We start from the raw sequence: 20,302 nt of genomic DNA on the forward strand, positions 1-20,302 counted from the left end.
CTGGTTGAAGCTATAGTAAAGAACAGAATTGTCAGACACATAGATGAACATAATTTGTTGGGGAAGAGTCAACATGGTTTTTGTAAAGGGAAATCATGCCTCACCAATCTACTAGAATTCTTTGAGGGGGGTCAACAAGCATGTGGACCAAGGGGGATCCAGTGAATATAGTGTATTTAGATTTTCAGAAAGACCAGGTCCCTCACCAAAGGCTCTTAAGCAAAGTAAGCTGCCACGGGATAAGAGGGAAGGTGCTCTCATGGATTGGTAACTGGATAAAAGATAGGAAACAAAGGGTAGGAATAAATGGTCAGTTTTCAGAATGGAGAGAGGTAAATAGTGGTGTCCCCCAGGGGTCTGTACTGGGACCAGTCCTATTCAACATATTCATAAATGATCTGGAAAAAGGAGTAAACAGTGAGGTGGCAAAATTTGACGAGGATACAAAATTACTCAAGATAGTTAAGACCCAGGCAGACTGCGAAGAGCTACAAAAGGATCTCTCAGAACTGGGTGACTGGGCAACGAAATGGCAGATGAAATTCAATGTTGATAAATGCAAAGTAATGCACATTGGAAAGCATAATCCCAACTATACATATAAAATTATGGGGTCTAAATTAGCTGTTACCACCCAAGAAAGATCTTAGAGTCATTGTGGATAGTTGTCTGAAAACATCCACTCAATGTACAGTGGCAGTCAAAAAAGCCAACAGAATGTTGGGAATAATTAAGAAAGGGATCGATAATAAGACAGAAAATATCATGTTGCCTCTATATAAATCCATGGTACGCCCACATCTTGAATACTACCTGCAGATCTGGTCACCCCATCTCAAAAAAAGATATATTGGAATTGGAAAAGGTTCAGAAAAGGGCAACCAAAATTATTAGGGGTATGGAACGATTAGAGGAGAGATTAATAAGACTTGGACTTTTCAGTTTGGAAAAAAGACTGCTATGGGGGGATATGATAGAGGTCTATAAAATCATGATTGGTGTGGAGAAAGTAAATAAGGAAGTGTTATTTACTCCGTGGCAGAACACAAGAACTAGGGGTCACCAAATGAAATTAATAGGCAGCAGGTTTAAAACAAACAAAAGGAAGTATTTCTTCACATAACGCACAGTCAACCTGTGGAACTCCTTGCCAGAGGATGTTGTGAAGGCCAAGACTATAACAGGGTTCAAAAAAGAACTAGATAAATTCATGGAGGATAGGTCCACCAATGGCTACTAGCCAGGATGGGTAGGGATGGTGTCCCAAGCCTCTGTTTGCCAGATGCTGGGAATGGGCGACAGGGGATGGATCACTTGATGATTCCCTGTTCTGCTCATTCCCTCTGGGGCACCAGCCACTGTCGGTAGACAGGATACTGGGCTAGATAGATCATTGGTCTGATCCAGTATAGCCATTTGTATGAGGGGGGCCTGATTTAGTGTTACCCCCAAAATACAGTTTGTCTGATTGACCGTGGACATTTAATGATCTCTCAATGGGGTGGGCTGAGTGGGAGTGTTGGGCTGGGCTGTTTTCTGGTTTGTGGAAATAATACAAGTGTTTTTAGGGGGTGGGTGCAGGGTCACGGTGGGCTCCTGGTTAGGGTGACCAGATGTCCCGATTTTATAGGGACAGTCCCGATTTTTGGGTCTTTTTCTTATATAGGCTCCTATTACCCCCCACCCCCGTCCCGATTTTTTGCACTTGCTATCTGGTCACCCTACTCCTGGTACAGGGGGCAGGCTAGGGTTGGCTGGCGGGGAACAAGGCAAGGATAGTGACATCAGCAGGGAACTGCTGGGGTCAGGTGAGAGCAAGGCTGCAGCTGGGGGTAGGATGACCAGACAGCAAATGTGAAAAATGGGGATCGGGGGGGTAATAGGAGCCTATATAAGAAAAAGACCCAAAAATCAGAACTGTCCCTATAAGGGGGTGGGATAGCTCAATGGTTTGCGCATTGGCCTGCTAAACCCAGGGTTGCAAGTTCAGTCCTTGTGGGGGCCATTTAGGGATCTGGGGCAAAAAAAAAAATCTGTCTGGGGATTGGTCCTGCTTTGAGCAGGGGGTTGGACTAGATGAGGTCCCTTCCAACCCTGATATTCTATCGGGACATCTAGTCCGGGAGGGCGCATTAGCCTTCAGAAGTGCTTGCCCTAGGCAGCAGGGTGGGAATTCCCAGCTCTAGGAGAGAATCAGGCCTTTGTTCCACCTGCTGCCAGGTACAGCTCCCCTGGGAGAGGAGGAGGAGCTGGAGTTAACCCTTTCCATGCACAGGGCTGGGCATGTGCTAGACTGTCTGGGGACCCAGCACCATGGCCCAGGGGATGCAGCAAGTCCCTCGTCTCTCTCCTGCCCCCCCTGGGGGGTGAGCAGGTGACTCAGGCCTGGCCTACAATAGGAAATAGGTCGGTTTAACTCCATCACGGAGGGGTGGGGAAATCCCCAAGCAGCATAATTCGGCCAACCTGAGTCCCTGGGTGGCCAGTCCTGAGTGGATGGAAGAACTTGGCCAGCGGTGGATTAACTGCGCCCACAGGAGAGCCCCTCCTTCCCCACGGGGCAGGCAGCGCCACACTGACGCGCTGCAGCATCTTAAGGGTGGACCAGGCCTCGGTGCCCGGTGCTGGCAGACAGCTGCTCCCATCCCAGAGCACAGCACAGACAGGGGCTGGGAGACGAGTGGGCCCTGTAAGCTGCCCGGCCACCCCTGGACCCTCCTCAAGGTGAGGCAGCAGAGGCAGGCAGCCCCCAGCAGCAGTGTCCTGGCGTGCAGGGAGCAGACAGTCAGACGCTTGGTGCCCACGGCCCAGCTGGGAGCTAGAGGAGCCTGCGGAGGCTTGTGGTGGGGGCCCCACAGGCACTTCCTGCGGCACATACTTTTGGTAATAGGGATGGGAAGGAGGAGGGCAGAGGGCTCCCCCCAGCTGTAACGCAGTGACCCTGCCCCCCCCCCCCCCCCACGCCGGCCGACACTCAGGGCAGGTCTTCACTATGGGGGGGTCGATTTAAGATACGCAAATTCAGCTATGCGAATAGCGTAGCTGAATTCGACGTATCGCAGCCGACTTACCCCGCTGTGAGGACGGTGGCAAAATCGACCTCCGCGGCTCCCCGTCGACGGCGCCTACTCCCACCTCCGCTGGTGGAGTAAGAGCGTCGATTCGGGGATCGATTGTCGCGTCCCGACGAGACACGATAATTCGATCCCCGAGAGGTCGATTTCTACCCGCCGATTCAAGCGGGTAGTGTAGACCTAGCCTCAGAGGGACCGCGGACGCGCTGCAGCAGGGCACAGGGTGGGCACGAACTCCTCATCTGCGGGCCCACAAGCAGCACTGGAGAGACTCAGCAGGGATGCAGGGCAGGAACCCAGGCTAGGGACATTGCCAGAGTCTCCCTGTGGGACCAGAGCCTGCCACCTGGGGGCGGATTTCTCAGCATGACTCACAGGCAGGACTCAGCTCTGAGCCACCCACGGCCCCCAGCCACAACCAGTCCAGGCCTGGCTTCCCCGGGAGCTGTGCTGGGTGGAGCAGGCGAGCCCCATGCCCCAGGGGGCAGTGCCCTGTGCTGCCACGCGGGGAGCTGGGGGGGGTGCAGAGCCAGGCCTGGGCCCCCCACTGGGGCCCAGATTTCAGTCCTAGATCTCGCCCCCGATGCTGGGCACGCTGGGCCCAGCACCATGCCGCTTGCAGCTTGCTCCGAGTCTGCAGCGGCTGAGTGCCCCGTGTGACACCGACAGGCCGGGAACCCCACCAGCCAAAGGCCACCCCCAGCTGCCCCCAAAGAACCCTGGCCCCCCACCCACCCCCAGAGTCACTGACCAGGCCCGGCAGGGAGGAGGCGGGTTGGAAATCCCACAAGTCCCAGGGAGAGACGGGAGGCCTGGCCCAGCTCAGCCTGGCTCCAGCAGAGAGAAGGGGCTCGCCCAGGGTCACACAGCCAGGAGGAAAACCCCGGAGTCCTGACTCCCAGTCCCACCCTCTCCCTCCTAGCACCCCTCAAACAGCCGCTCAGCTTCACCCCTCACTGTCTGAGAAGGGGCAATGGCAGCACCCCGCCCTACAGGCGGCAGAGCACTGTGCCTGGGGGGCAGGCGGGCAGCCACCTCCTTCCACTCCCCCCGGCTGCGGACGGGGGCACTGGCACCACAGCAGCACAGCTGCCCCCCAGCGGGGACCCCAGGCGGCAGGCCAGTGACACCCCTGGCCGGGGGGCAGCCCCCTGCCAATCCCCTGCTGGCTTGTTGCCCAGTTAGAACAAGTTAAATGGCCTTGAAGTCAGCGAGAAACCCTGTTTTCCGGTCCCGTGGCCGGCAGCCGCCTGAGCATGATCTCAGCAGGGTCTGGCTTGGCCAGCCGGAGGGTGGAAGGCCTGGAAGTCCCCAGGTCCTGCAGGGTGGGGGCTCCGGAGGGGGCGCTCTGCTCTCCCCTCAGTGCTGACCCCAATGCTCCAGCAAGGCGCTGCGGGATGGGGGGCCAGCAGGGGGGCCGTCTCCTCACAGTCTCTCCACACGCTGTGACCCCAGGCACCAGGCTACTCGCTCAGACCTGGGGAGGGTGGGCTAGGGGCTCCTGGGCCAGGGCTGCCTCGGATGGAAAGAGGAGGGTCAGGCGGGGGGATTCTGTCCCCCCACTTTAAGCAGTGCTCTACAGACCTGGCTGACCCCTACAACCCAGCACAGGGAAGGACTGTGCTGCAAGGATGGGGAGCTCTCCCCTGGCAGTGCTGACCCCGCATTAGGGGGCTGTGGGGCAGGAGGCTCTGTAGGGTCACTGTCCCCTGGCAGTGCTGACCCCAATGCTCCCCTTAGGGAGCTGTGGGGCAGGGGGCTCCATAGGGGGTGCTCTCCCCTTACAGTACTGACCCCAATGCTCCCGTTAGGGGGCTGTGGGGCCGTAACAACGTCTGTTCGGGGAGCCCCAAAAGCCCACAGAGGGTCACTCAAAGTTCCCGGTCCCAACACTGCCCAGCCCAGGGAGCCGCCCAGGCCGGCAGGGGCAGCACCTGGGGCCGGGGGCGGGCCCCGGACGCAGGTGAGAGCGGAGACCCGGAGGAGGCGGAGCCGGAGGCGGGCGAGGCGCAGGGGAAAGCGCGGGGGACCCCAGCCGCCGCGGGGTGCTGGCGGCAGCGGGGGTTCGGGGCTGGCCAGGGGCGCTGCATGGGGGGGGAGGTTCCTACCTGGGGGGTGTCCCCGAGGAGGCTGAGCCTGAAGTGGCCCCTCCGGATCTCCATCTCCAGGGCTGAGCCCCGCGCCACGGTCACTCGGCTCCGGTGGTTCCGGCAGAACATCCTGGCGCAGCCGGGACCGGCCCGATCCAAACGTCTACGGGGGATCGGAGCCGCAGTGGTCCGGGCTGCAACCCACCGCGGCGGTGCGGGGAGCCTGCGGTCCCGGTTCCGATCACCCCGGCCCGGTCCCCACGGGTTCGGTTCCGAGCTCGCTGCCCCCGTGCCCCGGTCCAGACCTGCGCGCTCGGTCCCGCTCCCGATTCCCAAGGGAAGTCTCCAAACTTCGAGTCAAACTCCGCCCCCGGGCGGCACCTGGCGGGGGCGGGCAGCGCTGCAGCCCCGAACCGAACCGGGCCCGGGCGGCACCTGGCGGGGGCGGGCAGCGCTGCAGCCCCGCACACGTGGGTAGTAAGGAGCAGGCTGCTTTTATACAGAACCATCCAGGGCCTCCCTGGGCGGGCACAGAGAATCATGAAGCCAGCTGGTGTGGGCTGGCCCCGGGGTGCTGGTTCCCTAGGGTGGGGATCTGGGTCAGGATCCCCTGGGGCGGGGGCCTGTGGAGCTAGGCAGCAGCAGGCACCGAGGAGCCCATGCAGAGAGTTGGCAGGAGCCCCGTGGCACTGCCAGGCCTGCAGAGGGGACAATGGGACAGTGTGAGACAGCACATGGGAGCGGGTGTGGGGGGGGGGGGGGGGGGGGGGGGGGGAGTGTGTCATTGTGAGGGGATGTACGTGTGTGTGCCAGGGGTATCTGAGTGTGTGCCCATGTGAGTGCACGCGGGGGGTAGTGAGTGTGTCATTGTGAGGGGATATACATGTGTGTGTGCCAGGGGTACCTGGGCATGTCCCTGGGTGTGTGCCCATGTGAGTGCATGGGGGGGTGAGTGTGTCATTGTGAGGGGGACGTACGTGTGTGTGCCAGGGGTACCTGGGCGGGTACCTGGGTGTGTGTCCATGTGAGTGCATGGGGGGGTGTGTGTGTCATTGTGAAGGGGACGTACATGTGTGTGCCAGGGGTACCTGGGCGTGCCCCTGGGTGTGTGCCCATGTGAGTGCGGGGTGGCACGCCAGGATGTGGGCCCGTGTGTACATGCGAGCCTATGCACGTAGATGGATGCCTGCACACGCCCATGCATGTGTGTACACCAGCGCGTGTCTGTTGGTGACTGTCCCCCTGCACACTCGTGTATGGAATTGGCTCTGACACTGTGACCCCAAAGGTGCTGGCTGATTCCTGGGTTGGCTCTGCCCAAGGCTGCACAACGCTGTGCCCCGTCCCCCCTCCTGAAATGGCTGGAGCTGCTCGGTGGGGGCCCCCATCACACTCCTCCTCCCTGCGGTGCCAGACATGCCCCGTGTGAGTGTGCAGCCGCATGCTTGGACATACCCACGTGTAACACCCTTGCGCGCACACACACACACACACACACAGAGCTTTGCACACACCCCATGTTTGCACACGTGAAAGGCACACACCACAATTCCTATTTCCACCCACACCCTTCACATATTTGCTGACTCTTATCATGTCCCCTCTGTGCCAAGCCAGACGGATTTAGCTCCTTTAATCTGTCCTCGGGCAGTGACCCAACCTCGGCAGCTCTGTGGCGCTTCTCTGAGCTCCCTGCACTTCCTCCCTCTCTGGGGGCTGAGGGGCCTGGAGCAGCGCACCAGCCTGGGCAGGCTCTCCCCGAGCTGCACGGAGAGGAACTCTGGGCTGCATGCAGCTGGGCCCCCCGCCCGGCCATCCTTTGCTCCATCCATTTCTGGCCTTTACTCTAGTTCGACTGGGAGCTCTCTGGGGCAGGGACTGTGCCTCTGGGTCTGTGCAGCCCCCTGCACAACACGGCCTGACCCTGGCTCTGGCCCGGGCACCCACTGCAACAGAAACAGTCATGGCAGTGCGGCAGGGTTGGGGAGGGTTGAGCCCTCTGGAAGCCTGGGAGGCCCCTGCAGGGGGCAGCTCCCTGAGTGATGGTTGGTTGCAGCAGCTCACAGAGATTATTCATTAACCTGTGGAACTCACTGCCACAGGCTCTCTCTGAAACAAAGAGCTTAATGGGGTTCCAAGAAGATTGGATGCTCCAGGGCAGCAATTGTCAGGATCAGCCATGCCAGGGCTCCCAGGCATGAGCTTAGCTCTGCCAGGGACAGGAAGGAGCATGGTGAATTAGGGCATCTTTAGAAATTCTGGCCTCAGGGACTATTCCCTTCCTTTGCCTCCTGCCCACGGCTCCAGGATGGGGCCACACAGCAGCTCCACAAAGCTGTGAAACCCACATGGGGAAAAAACTCTCCCTGAGTATGCCCCATGTGATACCAGCCTGGAGGGGAAAATCCAGCATCCTGGGGTGGGAGGAGCAGAAAACACACACACACACACACACACACACACACTGCTAGCCCTGCTCCGCTCCCCCCCCCCGCATTTCACAACCCCCTGCATACAAGCAGGGGCAGGGCAGGCAGAGGCTGCACCATTGCACAGACAGCAGCTCGCTTCGGAGCGGTATTCGCAGCCAGGCTGCCTTGGGCTGTGAGCGTCTCAGATCTCACCAGCTAAGCTGGGTCAGTGCCTGGATGGGCGACTTCCAGGGAAAATCCAAGGTGCTTCAGGCAAGGTGGGGTGGGGGGTCCAGTAGGGGGCTCTCCCCTGCCAGGCACAGTGCTGGGGGGTGGGCTGTGCTACAGGGAGTGAGGTGAGGGAGGGGCGCTCTGTCCTCTGAGTCCCCCCATTCAACTCGCCTTTGCCCTGGTGCTCATACAAAACTTGACAACCCTTAGCTGAGTGCAGTGCCCGGCCCGCCTCGCCTTGTGCTGCCCCGTCCGTCCGTCTGTCTGGCTGGCTCGGTCGTCTCTTGAGTCATGGGCTGGTTTGATTGAAAAATGCTCCCGCTCGCCCTGCGATCTCCGTTTGCTCATGAGTCGCTGTGACTCAGCCTGACACAGTCGCTCGGAGCGATTCGGGGACCGTCGGGCCTCCTGTGTGGCACAGGCCATCGCATGTCCCCCAGCTGCCCTCGCAGGGAGCCCAGGAACTTGGGCCGCACTGAAGCACCTTCCGGAAGGGCCCGGCTAAGGACGGACAAGGTGTGAAGCTGTATGACGAAGCTCTGCTGGGTCAGGACTCAGGAGTAAGGTCGGTGTGTGGCTCCACCACCACTAGCAGGGCCTGACGCATGGACGCCCCAGAGAGACACAAAGGGAAACAACGGGAATACGGCACTTAGACCTCACAAGGGTTATTCCCCAAAGCAGCAGCATCCTTAGGAAAACTAGTTCAGCTGATTCCTCTGGAGGGAGGGGGGGAAGGGAGGAGCAGTGGAAACTTTCCAGGTGAGAACAAAAGAGACCAGGTGACCAAGGGGAGTTTAAATCAAGAAACAGACAGTCAGGAACAGGCCGGGGGCCTTTTCTTCAGTCCAGGAGGGCGAGATCACCCAGCAGGAGCAGCTTCCTGGGGCAGCAGAGGCGTGCAGCTTTTCCTGAGCCCAGATGGCCCCAGTGATCCCGGACTACCCAAGGGACTCATGCCCTAGCCCAGAGAACGCCCTGGAGTGGTGAGGAAACTGAGGCAGGGACATGCATTGAGTGTTTATTGCTTTGTAGGATCTGTGCTCTCCTGTGCTTTACACGATTAAGTATAAAAGAGAATGAATGTGTTAGACGGTGCAAAGTGTGAGTGTGTGTTGCCTGCTTCACAACTACTGCTTGCCCCTGAGAGTGAAACTGACCAGAAGGGTGTGTTTAAGTACTGGGGAGTCTGAAGGGTCGGCCTCGGGGCTGCACCCAGAAGTGCTCAACAGCAGGTTTCAATACTCAGGGTCTGCACCCGGCCGGAGAATGTGCCGAGGGACCCTGAGACTGGGGCAGTGGCGGGACGCCATTAACACCCCCAGGGGATCCAGAGCACAGAGATCTGGATTCCTCTCACAGAAGTCCTAGTGGGTGGCCAGGCTGGGGGTGCAGTAGGATCTGCGACAGGTATTTAGTCTGGCTTTGAAGCCATCCAAAGATGGAGAATCCCCAACCTCCCTTGGGTGTTTGTTGGAGTGGTTAATCACCTGCACCGGTAACGAATTGTGCCTAATTTGGGAGATCTTCACCATCAGAGTGAAGGGCTGGGAATTCCTGGCGGGTGGGGGGGCAGGGGCTGGCCTGGAGGCTAATGGGTCTGATCTCAGTGCCTTGATGGAAAATCCCCCGAGCAGCCGCACCTGTAAATTAACACAATTGTACGTGTGGGCAGTTCTGCAATACTGGGAACATGCCTAGTGCTATCCCGCCGGTGGGGCTGTGCCCAGCAAGCACCAGGTTCCCTGTCCCAAAGCCCCTGCGTGGTGTCCTGCGGTCTGGAGCGGCTCACGACTGTGAGTACCAACTTCAGGGCAGACCGTGAGAAACAGGGCAGTCACCCAGTAGCAGATTAGCCAATGGGGCCCGTGCCCAGGGGCCCCAGACAATTGGGGAACCCTGGAATAATGGGCACCCCTGTGCCCTGACCCACTCCGCCTGCCTGGCGCTCCTGCCAAGGACCAGTGTCGGGGCACGGGGGAAAGCCCCCACGCCCCAACCCCATTTCCCTGGCAGGAGCGGGGGGGGGGAGCAGGGCGGGGCTGCAGGAGGAAGGGGTGGGGAGGGGCCCCCACTTGCTGTGGCCCAGGGCCCCACAAAAGCTTAATCCGCCTCTGCAGATACCCCAGGCTGGTGTGCGTCACCAAGCTTGTGAAACGTGAATTCCTGGAGCATTACAACAATCTTACCCTGGAGTCACAGACAGTCCCCTCAGACTCTCCAGTCTGTCCTGCCACCCAGACAAATGGACTCAGTAATAAACGGTCACTTACACCAAAACTCACACCACATTCCAGTCTCGAGACCAGTCACGTACCCCAGATCAGCCAGTACCTGGCCTAGATCTTACACTGAAGACAATGCCAGTAGCCAATCCTGTAATAAACCATCTCAAGGTTTATTAACTAGGAAAAAGGAATGAGCGCGTTATTTACAGGGTAAAGCCAGCAACTATCTGCACACAAATGAGTTACCATCCACATCCGAAGAGTGACCGAGTGGTAGTGATCTGTCAGTTCGAAGTATCTTTCAGGGCAGACCCCTGGGGGTCTCAGTTGAGAGTCTCTGACCCAGCCAGGAGAGATGGGAAATTGTCCTGTGACTTTGTTTTATTTCCTTCATTCAGCTTCCAAGTCCAGAGGAGGGTGGAGCTTCTTTGCAGGTAGCATTTCCCAGGTGAGATAGGGCCATTAACCAATCCTTTGTATTGGGATATTCCTTGATGCCCCATCTGGTTTTGATAGGCCTTCTGGATGGGTGGTGGGGAGGGGAACCGATTCCCATGCCTGAGTTCACAAATTCAGAGCAAACATTTTCAAAGTTATAAAGTAAAACTTACATGTTTTCTTATAGCCTGGAACCCAGACATCAAAGTGAGATGAACGCAGGCAGCAACATGCAAGCATTTCCTAGTCTAAACACCAAATACACCCTTAGAAGACTAACACCTGGTTGGAGCAAGATTAACATACGGGTGACCTGGTCTGGGCTCCGGCTATGATACTGTCAGTTCTTAGCTAACGTCTGCAGCCTGGGCAAGACCTGGCATCTGGCCTGGCAGCGTCACACATGGGACACACCGAGGGAGCGCTGGGGACTTTGCCTGTGTTGAATGGGAGGCGAGGGAGGGAACTAGGAGGCTGCGTGGGGAGACTTTGGACCCTCTGGGATGGATGTAATCAGGCAATACAAGGCCTGGGGGAAGGACCAATGATCAGCAGCAAGTCTGCAGTGAAGGGGCAGAAGACTGACCCTCGCACGTGAGGGCCTGTGCCCAGTGCAGACACATTGCCCCAGGAAGGCCGAAGTGTTAACACCCACAGAAATGCCGGGTCCCTTTGCCCAGCTCCGTTCCGACAACACTGCACCAAGCAGACGTGGGGACAGCGTGTGGCCAAGGGAGCCCCTGGGTTCACAGGCAGGGTGAATGAATGCCCCTCATTCCCATTAACGGGCAGCTGGCCACCCTGGAACCTTCTTAGCAAATACATCCTCACGCACACGCAGGCAGCGCTAGTCCCCCCATTTACAGGTGGGAACTGAGCCCCAGGGAGACCAAGGGACGTACCAAAGTCACAGGGAGTTTGGGGCAGAGCAGGAACTTGACCCCAGGCCTCACAGGCTAATGCCCAAAGCCCTGGACCATCCTTCCCCTCATGTCATTAGCTGCTTAAGGCAGTGAAATCAGACGCTTCTGTGCGTGGACCCCCAATTGCGTTGCCCCCACTCCTTCCAATGCTGGAGCAACCGCTGGCCCTCGCACGAGGTCTCCCCCAGTGAAAGTGCTCACTGCACTGGCTGCCCTCCATGCCCCTCCTCCCCCACTACTACAATCCTCTTTGCAAATCTGCTCACCCTATTCCTAGGGCTTCTGCCTGCGGGGTGGGGAGACTTGTGCCTTCTGCTGCCCTTCTCTCTATGTAAGCACTTCCCCAGGCCCTATCACCATGGTACGCGCCTCGCAATGGAGCCAGGCCAGGGCTACCCTCCTTGCACAGGCGGGAACTGGGGCACAGTGAGTCTAAGGGACTTGGCCGAGGTCACACAGGGACTCTTGGACAGAGCCAGGAATTGAACTCCTAAGTCCCAGGGTGGGGATCCCACCTGATCCCTTGTCCCCGTCCAGTGCCCTTTTAGCATTACCTGTTATTTGCACTGCAGTGGCGTGTGGGCCCCATCACGGAGCAGGGCTCCCTCGCGCCAGGCACTGTACAAACATAGAACAAATAAAGATGGTGTCTGCCCCGAACAGCTGACAATCTAGACTCTCCTTCTCCCTTTCACCAGCTTGGTGGCTCCCCATGTGCAGGAGGCAGCCCCGTTGCACCAAACCCACATGCCCTGGAGTAGCGCCAGCAGCAGGCTGTGTTGGAAGCAGGCTCTGCCCGTCCCAGTGGGAATGGGTCAAGCCAGGGAGGGGGGAGGCTCCTGCTGGCTGGGACAGGGTGGAAGGGGGAATTCTGTACTGGCTGCCAGTGGCTCAGATCAGAGCCTGGCTGGGGTTGGGGGCTGTAGGACCTTTACTCTATCCCGGTCACAAAGTGCCCAGAGGCGTGTTTCTAGAGGGAGCCCTTTAGGAGCGGACTGCGCCCCGAACAAAGATGGCCGCTGAGCGCCGTGCGGGGCGGAAGCGGAGAACGGGTCCGTCCGGAATAGCCCTCCCCGGGCTGCCGGCCCGTAGCTGAGCCGGGGCCCGATGAGCAAGGCGTGGCGGAGAGGGGGCGCCCCCGGCGGCAGGATGGAGGGGGCCGAGGCGGGTGAGGAGCGAGCGTGGTCCCCAGCCCCCCTCCCCCCCGGCCGCTACCGACACCTGGGGCTCGGGGTCCCCCCCCCTCCCAGGCACGTCTCGGGCCGCCGGCGCCGGCCGGGGGGGCGGGGGGGGCGGGGGGGGGGGGGGGGGGGGGGGGGGGGGGGGGGGGGGGGGGGGCGGGGGGAGCTGGGGGGGGACTGCTGGGGGGGCGGGCCCCGGGGGTTAGATATGCCCTGCTCTTGCTCCCCACCCCAGCCCTGGGGCCCCAGCCCCCGGCTAAGCAGAGCTGGGGTGGGAGCGGGACAGGGGCCATAGGAGCTGGGGCGGGGGGCTGTTGGGTCTCATCCCCTCCCCTGGGGAATCAGGGCGGCTCGTCCCTTCAGCCTGGTGCCCGGCCCCCCGGGAATGCCCCAGGCCCGGTGCCCCTGTGCCGCCCGTGGGCAGCGAGGTGACGTGAGTGTCTGCGCGTGTCCCCAGGGGACCAGGACGAGTCCAGCGGGCACGGTTCCCACAAGAAGAAGCACAAGAAGCACAAGAAGAAGCACAAGAAGAAGCATCACCATGAGAACGTGGGCCCCAGCTTCTCCTCCGAGACCCTGGAGCCCAGCCCCTTGCTCCCCAAGCCCCAGCTCAAGCTCAAAATCAAGCTGGGGGGGCAGATTCTGGGCACCAAGAGGTAAGGGGGGGCCCCAGCGTCTGCTCTGGGTGACGGGGGCGCTGGGAGGGATGTGCGACGTTTTCGGGGCCAAGACTTATATTTCAAAATAGGAGTCGCCGTACTGGCGAGACCATGGCCAGGATCCATGCCTGGATCAGACCAGCCTGGTCTCTCCCTCCAGGCCCTATCGGATCAGCAGGTCCCCCTCGCCCTGTGTTCCCATCCTGACTCCCACTCCCCAGAATAGACCAGTGGGCCCCCTGCCCTGGAGCTGTACAGTGGCCATGCTGCTGTTGTGCCGGAAGACGCACACCCACAGGTCCTAGTGCGGCTCTGTGGACGTGCAAGCTCTGCTGCACCCTAACGCGCAGGGTTTGTGGGCTGTCTCTCCAGCGTGCCGACCTTCACGGTGATCCCCGAGGTGCCGCGCTCGCCTTCCCCTCTGATGGTCGTGGACGACGAGGACGAGCCCATGGAGGGGGTCCCCATTGAGCAGTATCGGGCCTGGCTGGGTGAGTGCTAAAGGAGGAGATCCTCGCTCCGCAGCATTCCCAAACAGCAGTCAAGGAAGCCCAGCCCCTGAATAAGGGTTGGGAGGGGCCCCCGGGGCAGCCGCATGGCTGGGGTGAGGCCCCTGGGGCAGGGAGGTATCAGGCGATCCCACATTCACCCGGCCAAGCTCTAAGTGCTCTCGTTTCCCTCCCATAGGCAGTAACAAAATAGCTGTAAACAGCTTTGGGGGACCCCAGCTTCTCCCCCGTGCTGGGCTGCCCCAACTGTCTGGCTCTAGAAGGCCGGAGGCTGTTCCCTTGACTCTGTTCCGGCTTGGCTGGTGAGGCTGTGGGTGCTGCCCGGGGAGCCAGGGCTGAGCTCTGCTGTGCTCTGGGGTTTCCCCTGGTGGGAGTGAGAGATAGAGGAAGTGTGCAGCCAGGTCCTAGTCGGGGTCTGTTGGGGCGTCCACCCCTGGGGAGAACAGTCCCTTGGGAGCAGGCCAGCCACTGGGAGTTCCAGGGGGCCCAGGAGAGGTGGTAACACACTGTCTCCCTGCCGGGGCTGCGCAGATGAAGACAGTAACCTGGACCCATCGCCCCTGCCGGACCTGGACTCGGAGAGCTGCTTCCCCGCCCGCGAGGACGAGGAGGAGGAGCGCTGGCTGGATGCGCTGGAGAAGGGCGAACTGGACGACAACGGCGAGCTCAAGAAGGAGGTGGATGAGTCGCTGCTCACGGCCAGACAGGTGAGGGGGGCTGGGAGCCCTGTAGGGGTCAGTCCCTCCCTCCCAGGCGGGTGCCTGCGGCCCACGTGCGCAGGGCGGTGGCTGCGATGTGCAGGGGTTGTGGCTGCAGCGGCCTGCTTGGTGCAGAGAGGAGCCGGGGTAGCACAGAATCCCCTGTGCCCAAAACTCTCCCATGCGTGGGGCTTCAGAGCCCGTGTCCTGCCGGGCTCCCTGCCTTCACTGCACAGGGAGGCCCTGACACACGCACACTCCCCAGAGCCAGCCAATCTCCCCCCAGCTGGGGCGGGATTGGAGCCCCTCCATCAGCCCGTGCATTGGGTCTGACCGTCCCTCGTGCTCTGTGCCCCCCCGCAGAAAGCCCTCCTGCACAAGCAGCAGAGCCAGCCGCTCCTGGAGCTGCCCATGGGCTACAAGGCGAAGGAGATGACGGAGGAGATGCTGGTGAAGCGGGAGGAGCGAGCCCGCAAGCGGCGCCTGCAGGCGGCCAAGAAGGCGGAGGAGAACAAGAACCAGACCATCGAGCGCCTCACCAAGACCAACAAGGCCAAGGTGAAGACGCTGCGGGAGCGCAAGGCCAAGCAGGCCCCGTGCCCCATGATTCGCTACTGCAACGCCGCGGACCGGATCACCGTGTCCTTCCCGCCCGGGGTCACGCTGCCCCTGCCGCCCTGCGCGCCCCCGCCCGTGCCTGCACCCACCACCTGCGGGGTCAGCGGCTGCCCCAACCGCAAGCGGTACTCCTGCTCGCGCACCGGCGTGCCCCTCTGCAGCTTCGCCTGCTACCAGAAGAACCTGCAGCTGCAGGAGGCGGTCGGCTAGGGGTCCTGGCGCTGACCCTGGCCAGGCGCCACCTCTTTGAGGGCTTGGCTGAAGATCCCTGCGTCCTTCTGGGGAGGCCCAGGGGGGACGTTCACTCTCCATCAGCTCAGGACGCAGCTGCTACCCTTGTGACTGCGAGCTGAGGACCCTGGCGTCCGGGACCCCTACTGGGACTGGCTCATTCCCTGAGAGCTGAGTCATGTCTGAGCCCAGAGTCTGCCCCAGGCCGGCCTGGGGGCCCCAGTGCAGCGTACATGGCTCCATGCAGCCTGGCCTCCCCGTGTCTCTCCCACCCTCCCAGGTGACTGGGAGGGATGGGAAACAGCCCACGCTGGGCCTGGGCTCGGCCGCATGGTGTCTCCAGGCCCTGCCACGGGGAGGCGTATCCCGCCCTTCGGTGCCTGCCTGCACCGCTGAGCTCTGCTGTGCTTGGGGGAAGGAGGAGCTTCTTCCAGCTGTCAGTGGAAGGACTGGCTGGAGCTGTTAGCTCTCCTCCGTCCCAGTCTAGGAGAGGTGAATCAGCCAGCCCCATTGGCTGGGGCGAAAGTCTCTGCTGGATGTGCTCAGAGAGCCCCTCCCCCCAGGGCGGGTGTTGTGGGGCCGGGGGAGGCCCTCGGGGATGTGGGTGGTCCCCCTGCTGCCACTCACGCTCAGTAGCTATTGATGTGGGGAGGCAGTTGAGTGGGGTCCAAGCAGATGGAGGAGGTCAGGGCTGCCTGGGCCTGGCTCGCTGCCTCCTCCTGGCTGAGCTGTGTCACTGCAGCTCTCCGGACCACAGCGTGTGTGCGTGGGAAGGTGGGATGCTGCAGGCTCCTTCGTGCCCTCCCCCTCTGCTCTCCTTGGGGCCGGGGCTTTGGGCCCAGGAATGCTCGTTACCTGTAACATTCATTAAACCCCACAGTACAGAGGGAAGATCTGTTGCTCCGGTGGGAGCCTCTCTTTGATCTCGGGGCTGGGCTGGTGGGTCGTGGGGGGGAGGCCTGGGCTCTCAGGTTCTGTTGGGGAAGGCTGGCTGGTCTCTGCTCCATGCACCCAGCCTGTGACCTCGGCCACCCCACTTCCAGAGCCCCCTGATTTCATCATCAGGTCCCCTGGGGAGCGGCCGGGGCAGTAAGTCTTGTTGCTAAGGCCCAGGCTGTGGGGCCTGGTCCCAGAGCCGAGATGTAGCCAAGGGTCGCTCCCCTCTGAGCTCGCCCAGTGTCATCCACTCGCCTCCTGGCTCCTGCCGCTGGGCTTGACCTGGCCCGTGGCCCAGGCTGGGATTCCCACCTCGTGCTCCGAGCTCCCTCTGCTGGGGCCGTGTCCCAGGAGAGTCGCACTCTTGGGTGCACATGAAGTATCGTCCTAGAGCTGCAATTCCTCACTCTTCCCCTCGTCCTGCGCCTGGGCTGGCAGCACCTCTGCCCCCTCGCCGGGCCCAGCAACCCTCTGCAGAGCACTCGGTGTGGGAAGTCCTGGGCTGGCAGCGCCTCCCCCAGCTCCCCCGCACCCAGCGACCCTCTGCAGAGCACTCGGTGTGGGAAGCCCAGGGCTGGAAGCACCTCCCCTGCACCCAGCGACTTCTGGAGTGTAGCTTTTGGGCTCAGGGCTGGCAGCCCTGGTGCTAATGGGGACCCTACAATAACACAGCTGTGTGCAGCGTTCCGAACAAATGGTTTTACCCTCCAGCGTAGCAGGCTTCCCTTCCCCACGTACGGCCGCCTGCAGCACTGTGGGGGGGATCAGGGGCTTTGGGGCGCCAGGCCAGCTCTTCGCAGGAAGATGCGAGAGGGTCCTCCACCCCCATTGGACTGTTATGGACCAAGCTGTTCAAAGGAGAAGTGCCTTCCTGTCCCGCAGTTAGGGGCTCAAAGTGGTCAGGGGATGGCTCGGGCTGAGCTGACCCCAGCCCCCACCCTGTCCCTGGTGCAGATGTAGGTCAACACCCTTAACGTTCGTGAGCTAACCTTGAGCTCAGCCTCCTCCCCAGTCTGTACAACCCCCCCGGCTGCCATCTGCCTGTCCTTCCTAACCCACCTCATCCCCTCGGGAGTAGCAGGGGAGCGGCTCGGTGCCTATAGACACGGCCATTCCTTCTCTCCTGCTTCCTGCAGAGCTCCTGATTTCAGTGGCACCCTGGGGCAGGGAGTTCCCCAGGACAACGGGGGGATGTGTGTTTCCTTGGAGTGATTTGTCCTTGGATTGCATTGTCATCTCTCGTCAGACAGGGGTCTCTCTGGCCCCAGCGGGAACCCCCTTGGCTTCTGCTCTGTCCTTTCCCCAGGCTGGCCTGACCAGAACTGGACCCCAGGGCAGGGCAGTCCACCAGTTTATCGAACGCCACTAGCCCGGTTTGCCTGTTATCCTCCCCCCCCATTCTCTCTGCACCCCGACAGCTCGTTGGCTGCTGCACTCTGAGCTGAGCTGCCTGTGGTGCCAGCAGGTCCTGCCCCCGAGAACTGAGCCCCCAGAAAGGGCATGAGGAGGTCAGATTAAACCCTCCAGTGGGCCTTACTTGGCATCTCTCAGCCCTGAATCCCAGGTGCTGCCTCTTCTCCTGGCTGGCTCTGAAGTTCCTCATGGGCTTCTCTGTCCTACAGCCTCCTACCACAATCGGGTGGCCCGGCTGCCTGGCCCTTCCGGCAGTTTATGTGGGTTGCAAAGAGGAAGGACAGAAACTTTTCTAAATAAAGGGCTGCTTCCCCTGCCGTTTCTGGCTGCTGTAGCCCGGGGCTGGGCCCAAGCTGGCTGTGTGCGTGTTGGGGGGTGGTGCGCTCCAGGGACCTGGCTCCGAGCCCGGCTGGGTGACAGCATGCCCACCTCGCCCCTTCAGGCTGCTTGGCCCATTGCAGACCCAGACAGGCCAAGGCAGCAGGTGGCAAACATCAGATCCAACAGAGGCACCTCAGGTAAACCAAAGTCATCTAAGCTCAGAAACCAGAGCCAATGCGAACAGATTTTATGCTCGTTAAGACCACCACAGAGCAAAGGCTTCCCACTAGCGCTTGCCGAGACCTGTCCCAGGACATGTCACCGTGCATGGTGACAAGGTCACAGATGCAGAAGCCCCCGTCTCCCCCCTCTCCCTTGGACTCTCGCAGGTCACCTCTGCTCCCACCCACCAGCCAGTCACGCCTGGGCCCTGCTCTGCAGTTCCGCTGTCAGTGTCGAGGACATCACAGCCCAGCCACTGCCCTGACCATCCCCTCACTAAGGTACGGCCAGCGCTCTCCCAGCTCCCCAGCAACAAGAGCCATGACTCACCACAAAGACTTCACCAAATCCCTCCAAGCCTCTGCTGAGACTATGGGTGGCGTGTGAACTCGGGGAGGCTAGCTCCCCCCACCCCTGCAGCTGCCGGTTCCCCAGCCCCGGGCCACCCGAGCACCTCCAGCCCAGAGCGCTGGGCGGCGTGAGCAGCGGCCCCATCTACCTGGGCCACAAGCCCCCAGCCCAGCCATGGGGGAAGACAGGCAGAAGGAGGGGACCTGAGGGTGGAGCATGGGCGGGGCCACGCGGCTGTTTGGGGAGACTCAGCCTCCCCTGGCCTGTGATACCTGCCGCCCATGGCTGAGGCTGTATTCCAGGCCAAGAGAACCTGGTTTCAGCTCCCACCAGCGGTTCCTTGGCCAGGAGCTGATCTCACCCAGGCAGTGGGCCCAGCTGGGCACGTGCTGTGGTCGTGCATGAGGACGGGTAAATAGAGCTGTCACCTGCATATCACTGACAGCTGAAACCCAGCGAGATGGAGGTGCCGCTGGCGGGCAGAGGAAAGCACTTTGAAGAGTTTGCAGCCATGGCATAGTCCCCGTTAGTGGAAAGTTCATGCCCACAATTGGTTGGTTCAGTCTGTAGTTTAGGGGGCCCCTAGATTCCTCTTTGGAGCTGAACTGTCCCATAACAGCACTCACAAATAAAGCTTTTTACCCGCTCTGGCTGGCTAGGAGACGCCAGTGACCTGGGCCTGGTTAGACAAGCCTGTGTCACCTCCCAGGGGACTACAGCAACACAACATCACTGGGCGTGAAGCCACCACTTTAGGAAACTCCAGCTGCTACGGAAGACTGCAAAGCATCTGCCCAGCAGGTCTGTCCTTGGCTCTCTGCACTGGCTTCCCATAGCCTGCGAATCAAGTTCAAGGTTTCAATCCTTGTCTTCAAGGTACTCAATGATCTGGGCGCAGGATGGGAAGAGATCCCTGACGTCTCTGGGAGGAGGATAACTCTACTCCACTGGCACAATGGGGTAGAGCTCATCTGTTCCTGGGGCCAATCCTGTGCCATGAACATTCCCAGACAGCAGCGGGGGATATGCCTGTATCAACTTGTGAAGTGTTCTGTGCCAGGGCTGAAATATTGGCACTGTCACTACTTCAGACCTGCCCAGCCTGTTGGGTTGCAGTCTAGATGGCTGCCCTGCCTGGGAAAGGTATTTAACACCTTCGAGGGACCAGCAGTAAGAGCCCTCCTGAAGAATGCATGGGGGGGGGGCATCCACTCTCTATAACTCTCAACCAGTGGCCCACCCCCATTGGACAACAGGGGCCCATACAAGGGCCCAGAAGGGAGAGGGAACTTCAGCGTGGGAGCACACAGCACAGAGCTGGTGGCCCCGTTAAGAGTGGGGTTCTGCTGGCAGGCTGGGGCCGCCTCATGCGAGAGGGCAGAAGGGACTCTCTGCCTAGTGGGACTCACTCACGAGCCAGGAGGGTGAGCTCTGCAGGAGGGCGGATGTCTCAGGCCTTCTGTTGTTTTCAATATTCCAGGGCTTTCTGGGTAAAGCTGCCGGGTAAAGAAATCCCTTTGCTGAGGCTGTGTGCCTTGCTTTCCCGGGATCAAACTAGGTGCCCCCTGTGACGTTAGGAGTGTAATATAATATCTCATTGAAAGGTGACAGGGCCAGAAAGAGTTAATTACCTCACAGACTGACCTGACCCATGGCCGAACTTTAGAGACTGGTTAGGAAGATCTGTAAATGAACAGAGCTTGGAAATGCAGAGATAGGATAGATGTTTGCTCAGGGCTTGTGATGTAAGCAAACAAGTCTTGTCTAT

At 60.4% G+C, this 20,302-nt stretch overlaps 1 protein-coding gene across 1 annotated transcript; it reads left to right on the forward strand.

Annotated features, from left to right (window-relative positions):
• The first annotated feature begins 12,465 nt into the window (after positions 1–12,465).
• Positions 12,466–15,301, forward strand: INO80B (INO80 complex subunit B). The gene is made up of 5 exons (XM_026646783.1): positions 12,466–12,563; positions 13,034–13,232; positions 13,608–13,726; positions 14,276–14,451; positions 14,806–15,301. Exons 1-5 carry the CDS (start codon positions 12,503–12,505, stop codon positions 15,268–15,270), a joined length of 1,020 nt encoding a protein of 339 aa, XP_026502568.1. The 5' UTR covers positions 12,466–12,502; the 3' UTR covers positions 15,271–15,301.
• Positions 15,302–20,302: the final 5,001 nt, after the last annotated feature.

This window comes from Terrapene carolina, unplaced genomic scaffold, assembly GCF_002925995.2.
Source record: "Terrapene carolina triunguis isolate 2854851 unplaced genomic scaffold, T_m_triunguis-2.0 Scaffold43083, whole genome shotgun sequence".
NCBI classification, from domain to species: domain Eukaryota; kingdom Metazoa; phylum Chordata; order Testudines; family Emydidae; genus Terrapene; species Terrapene triunguis.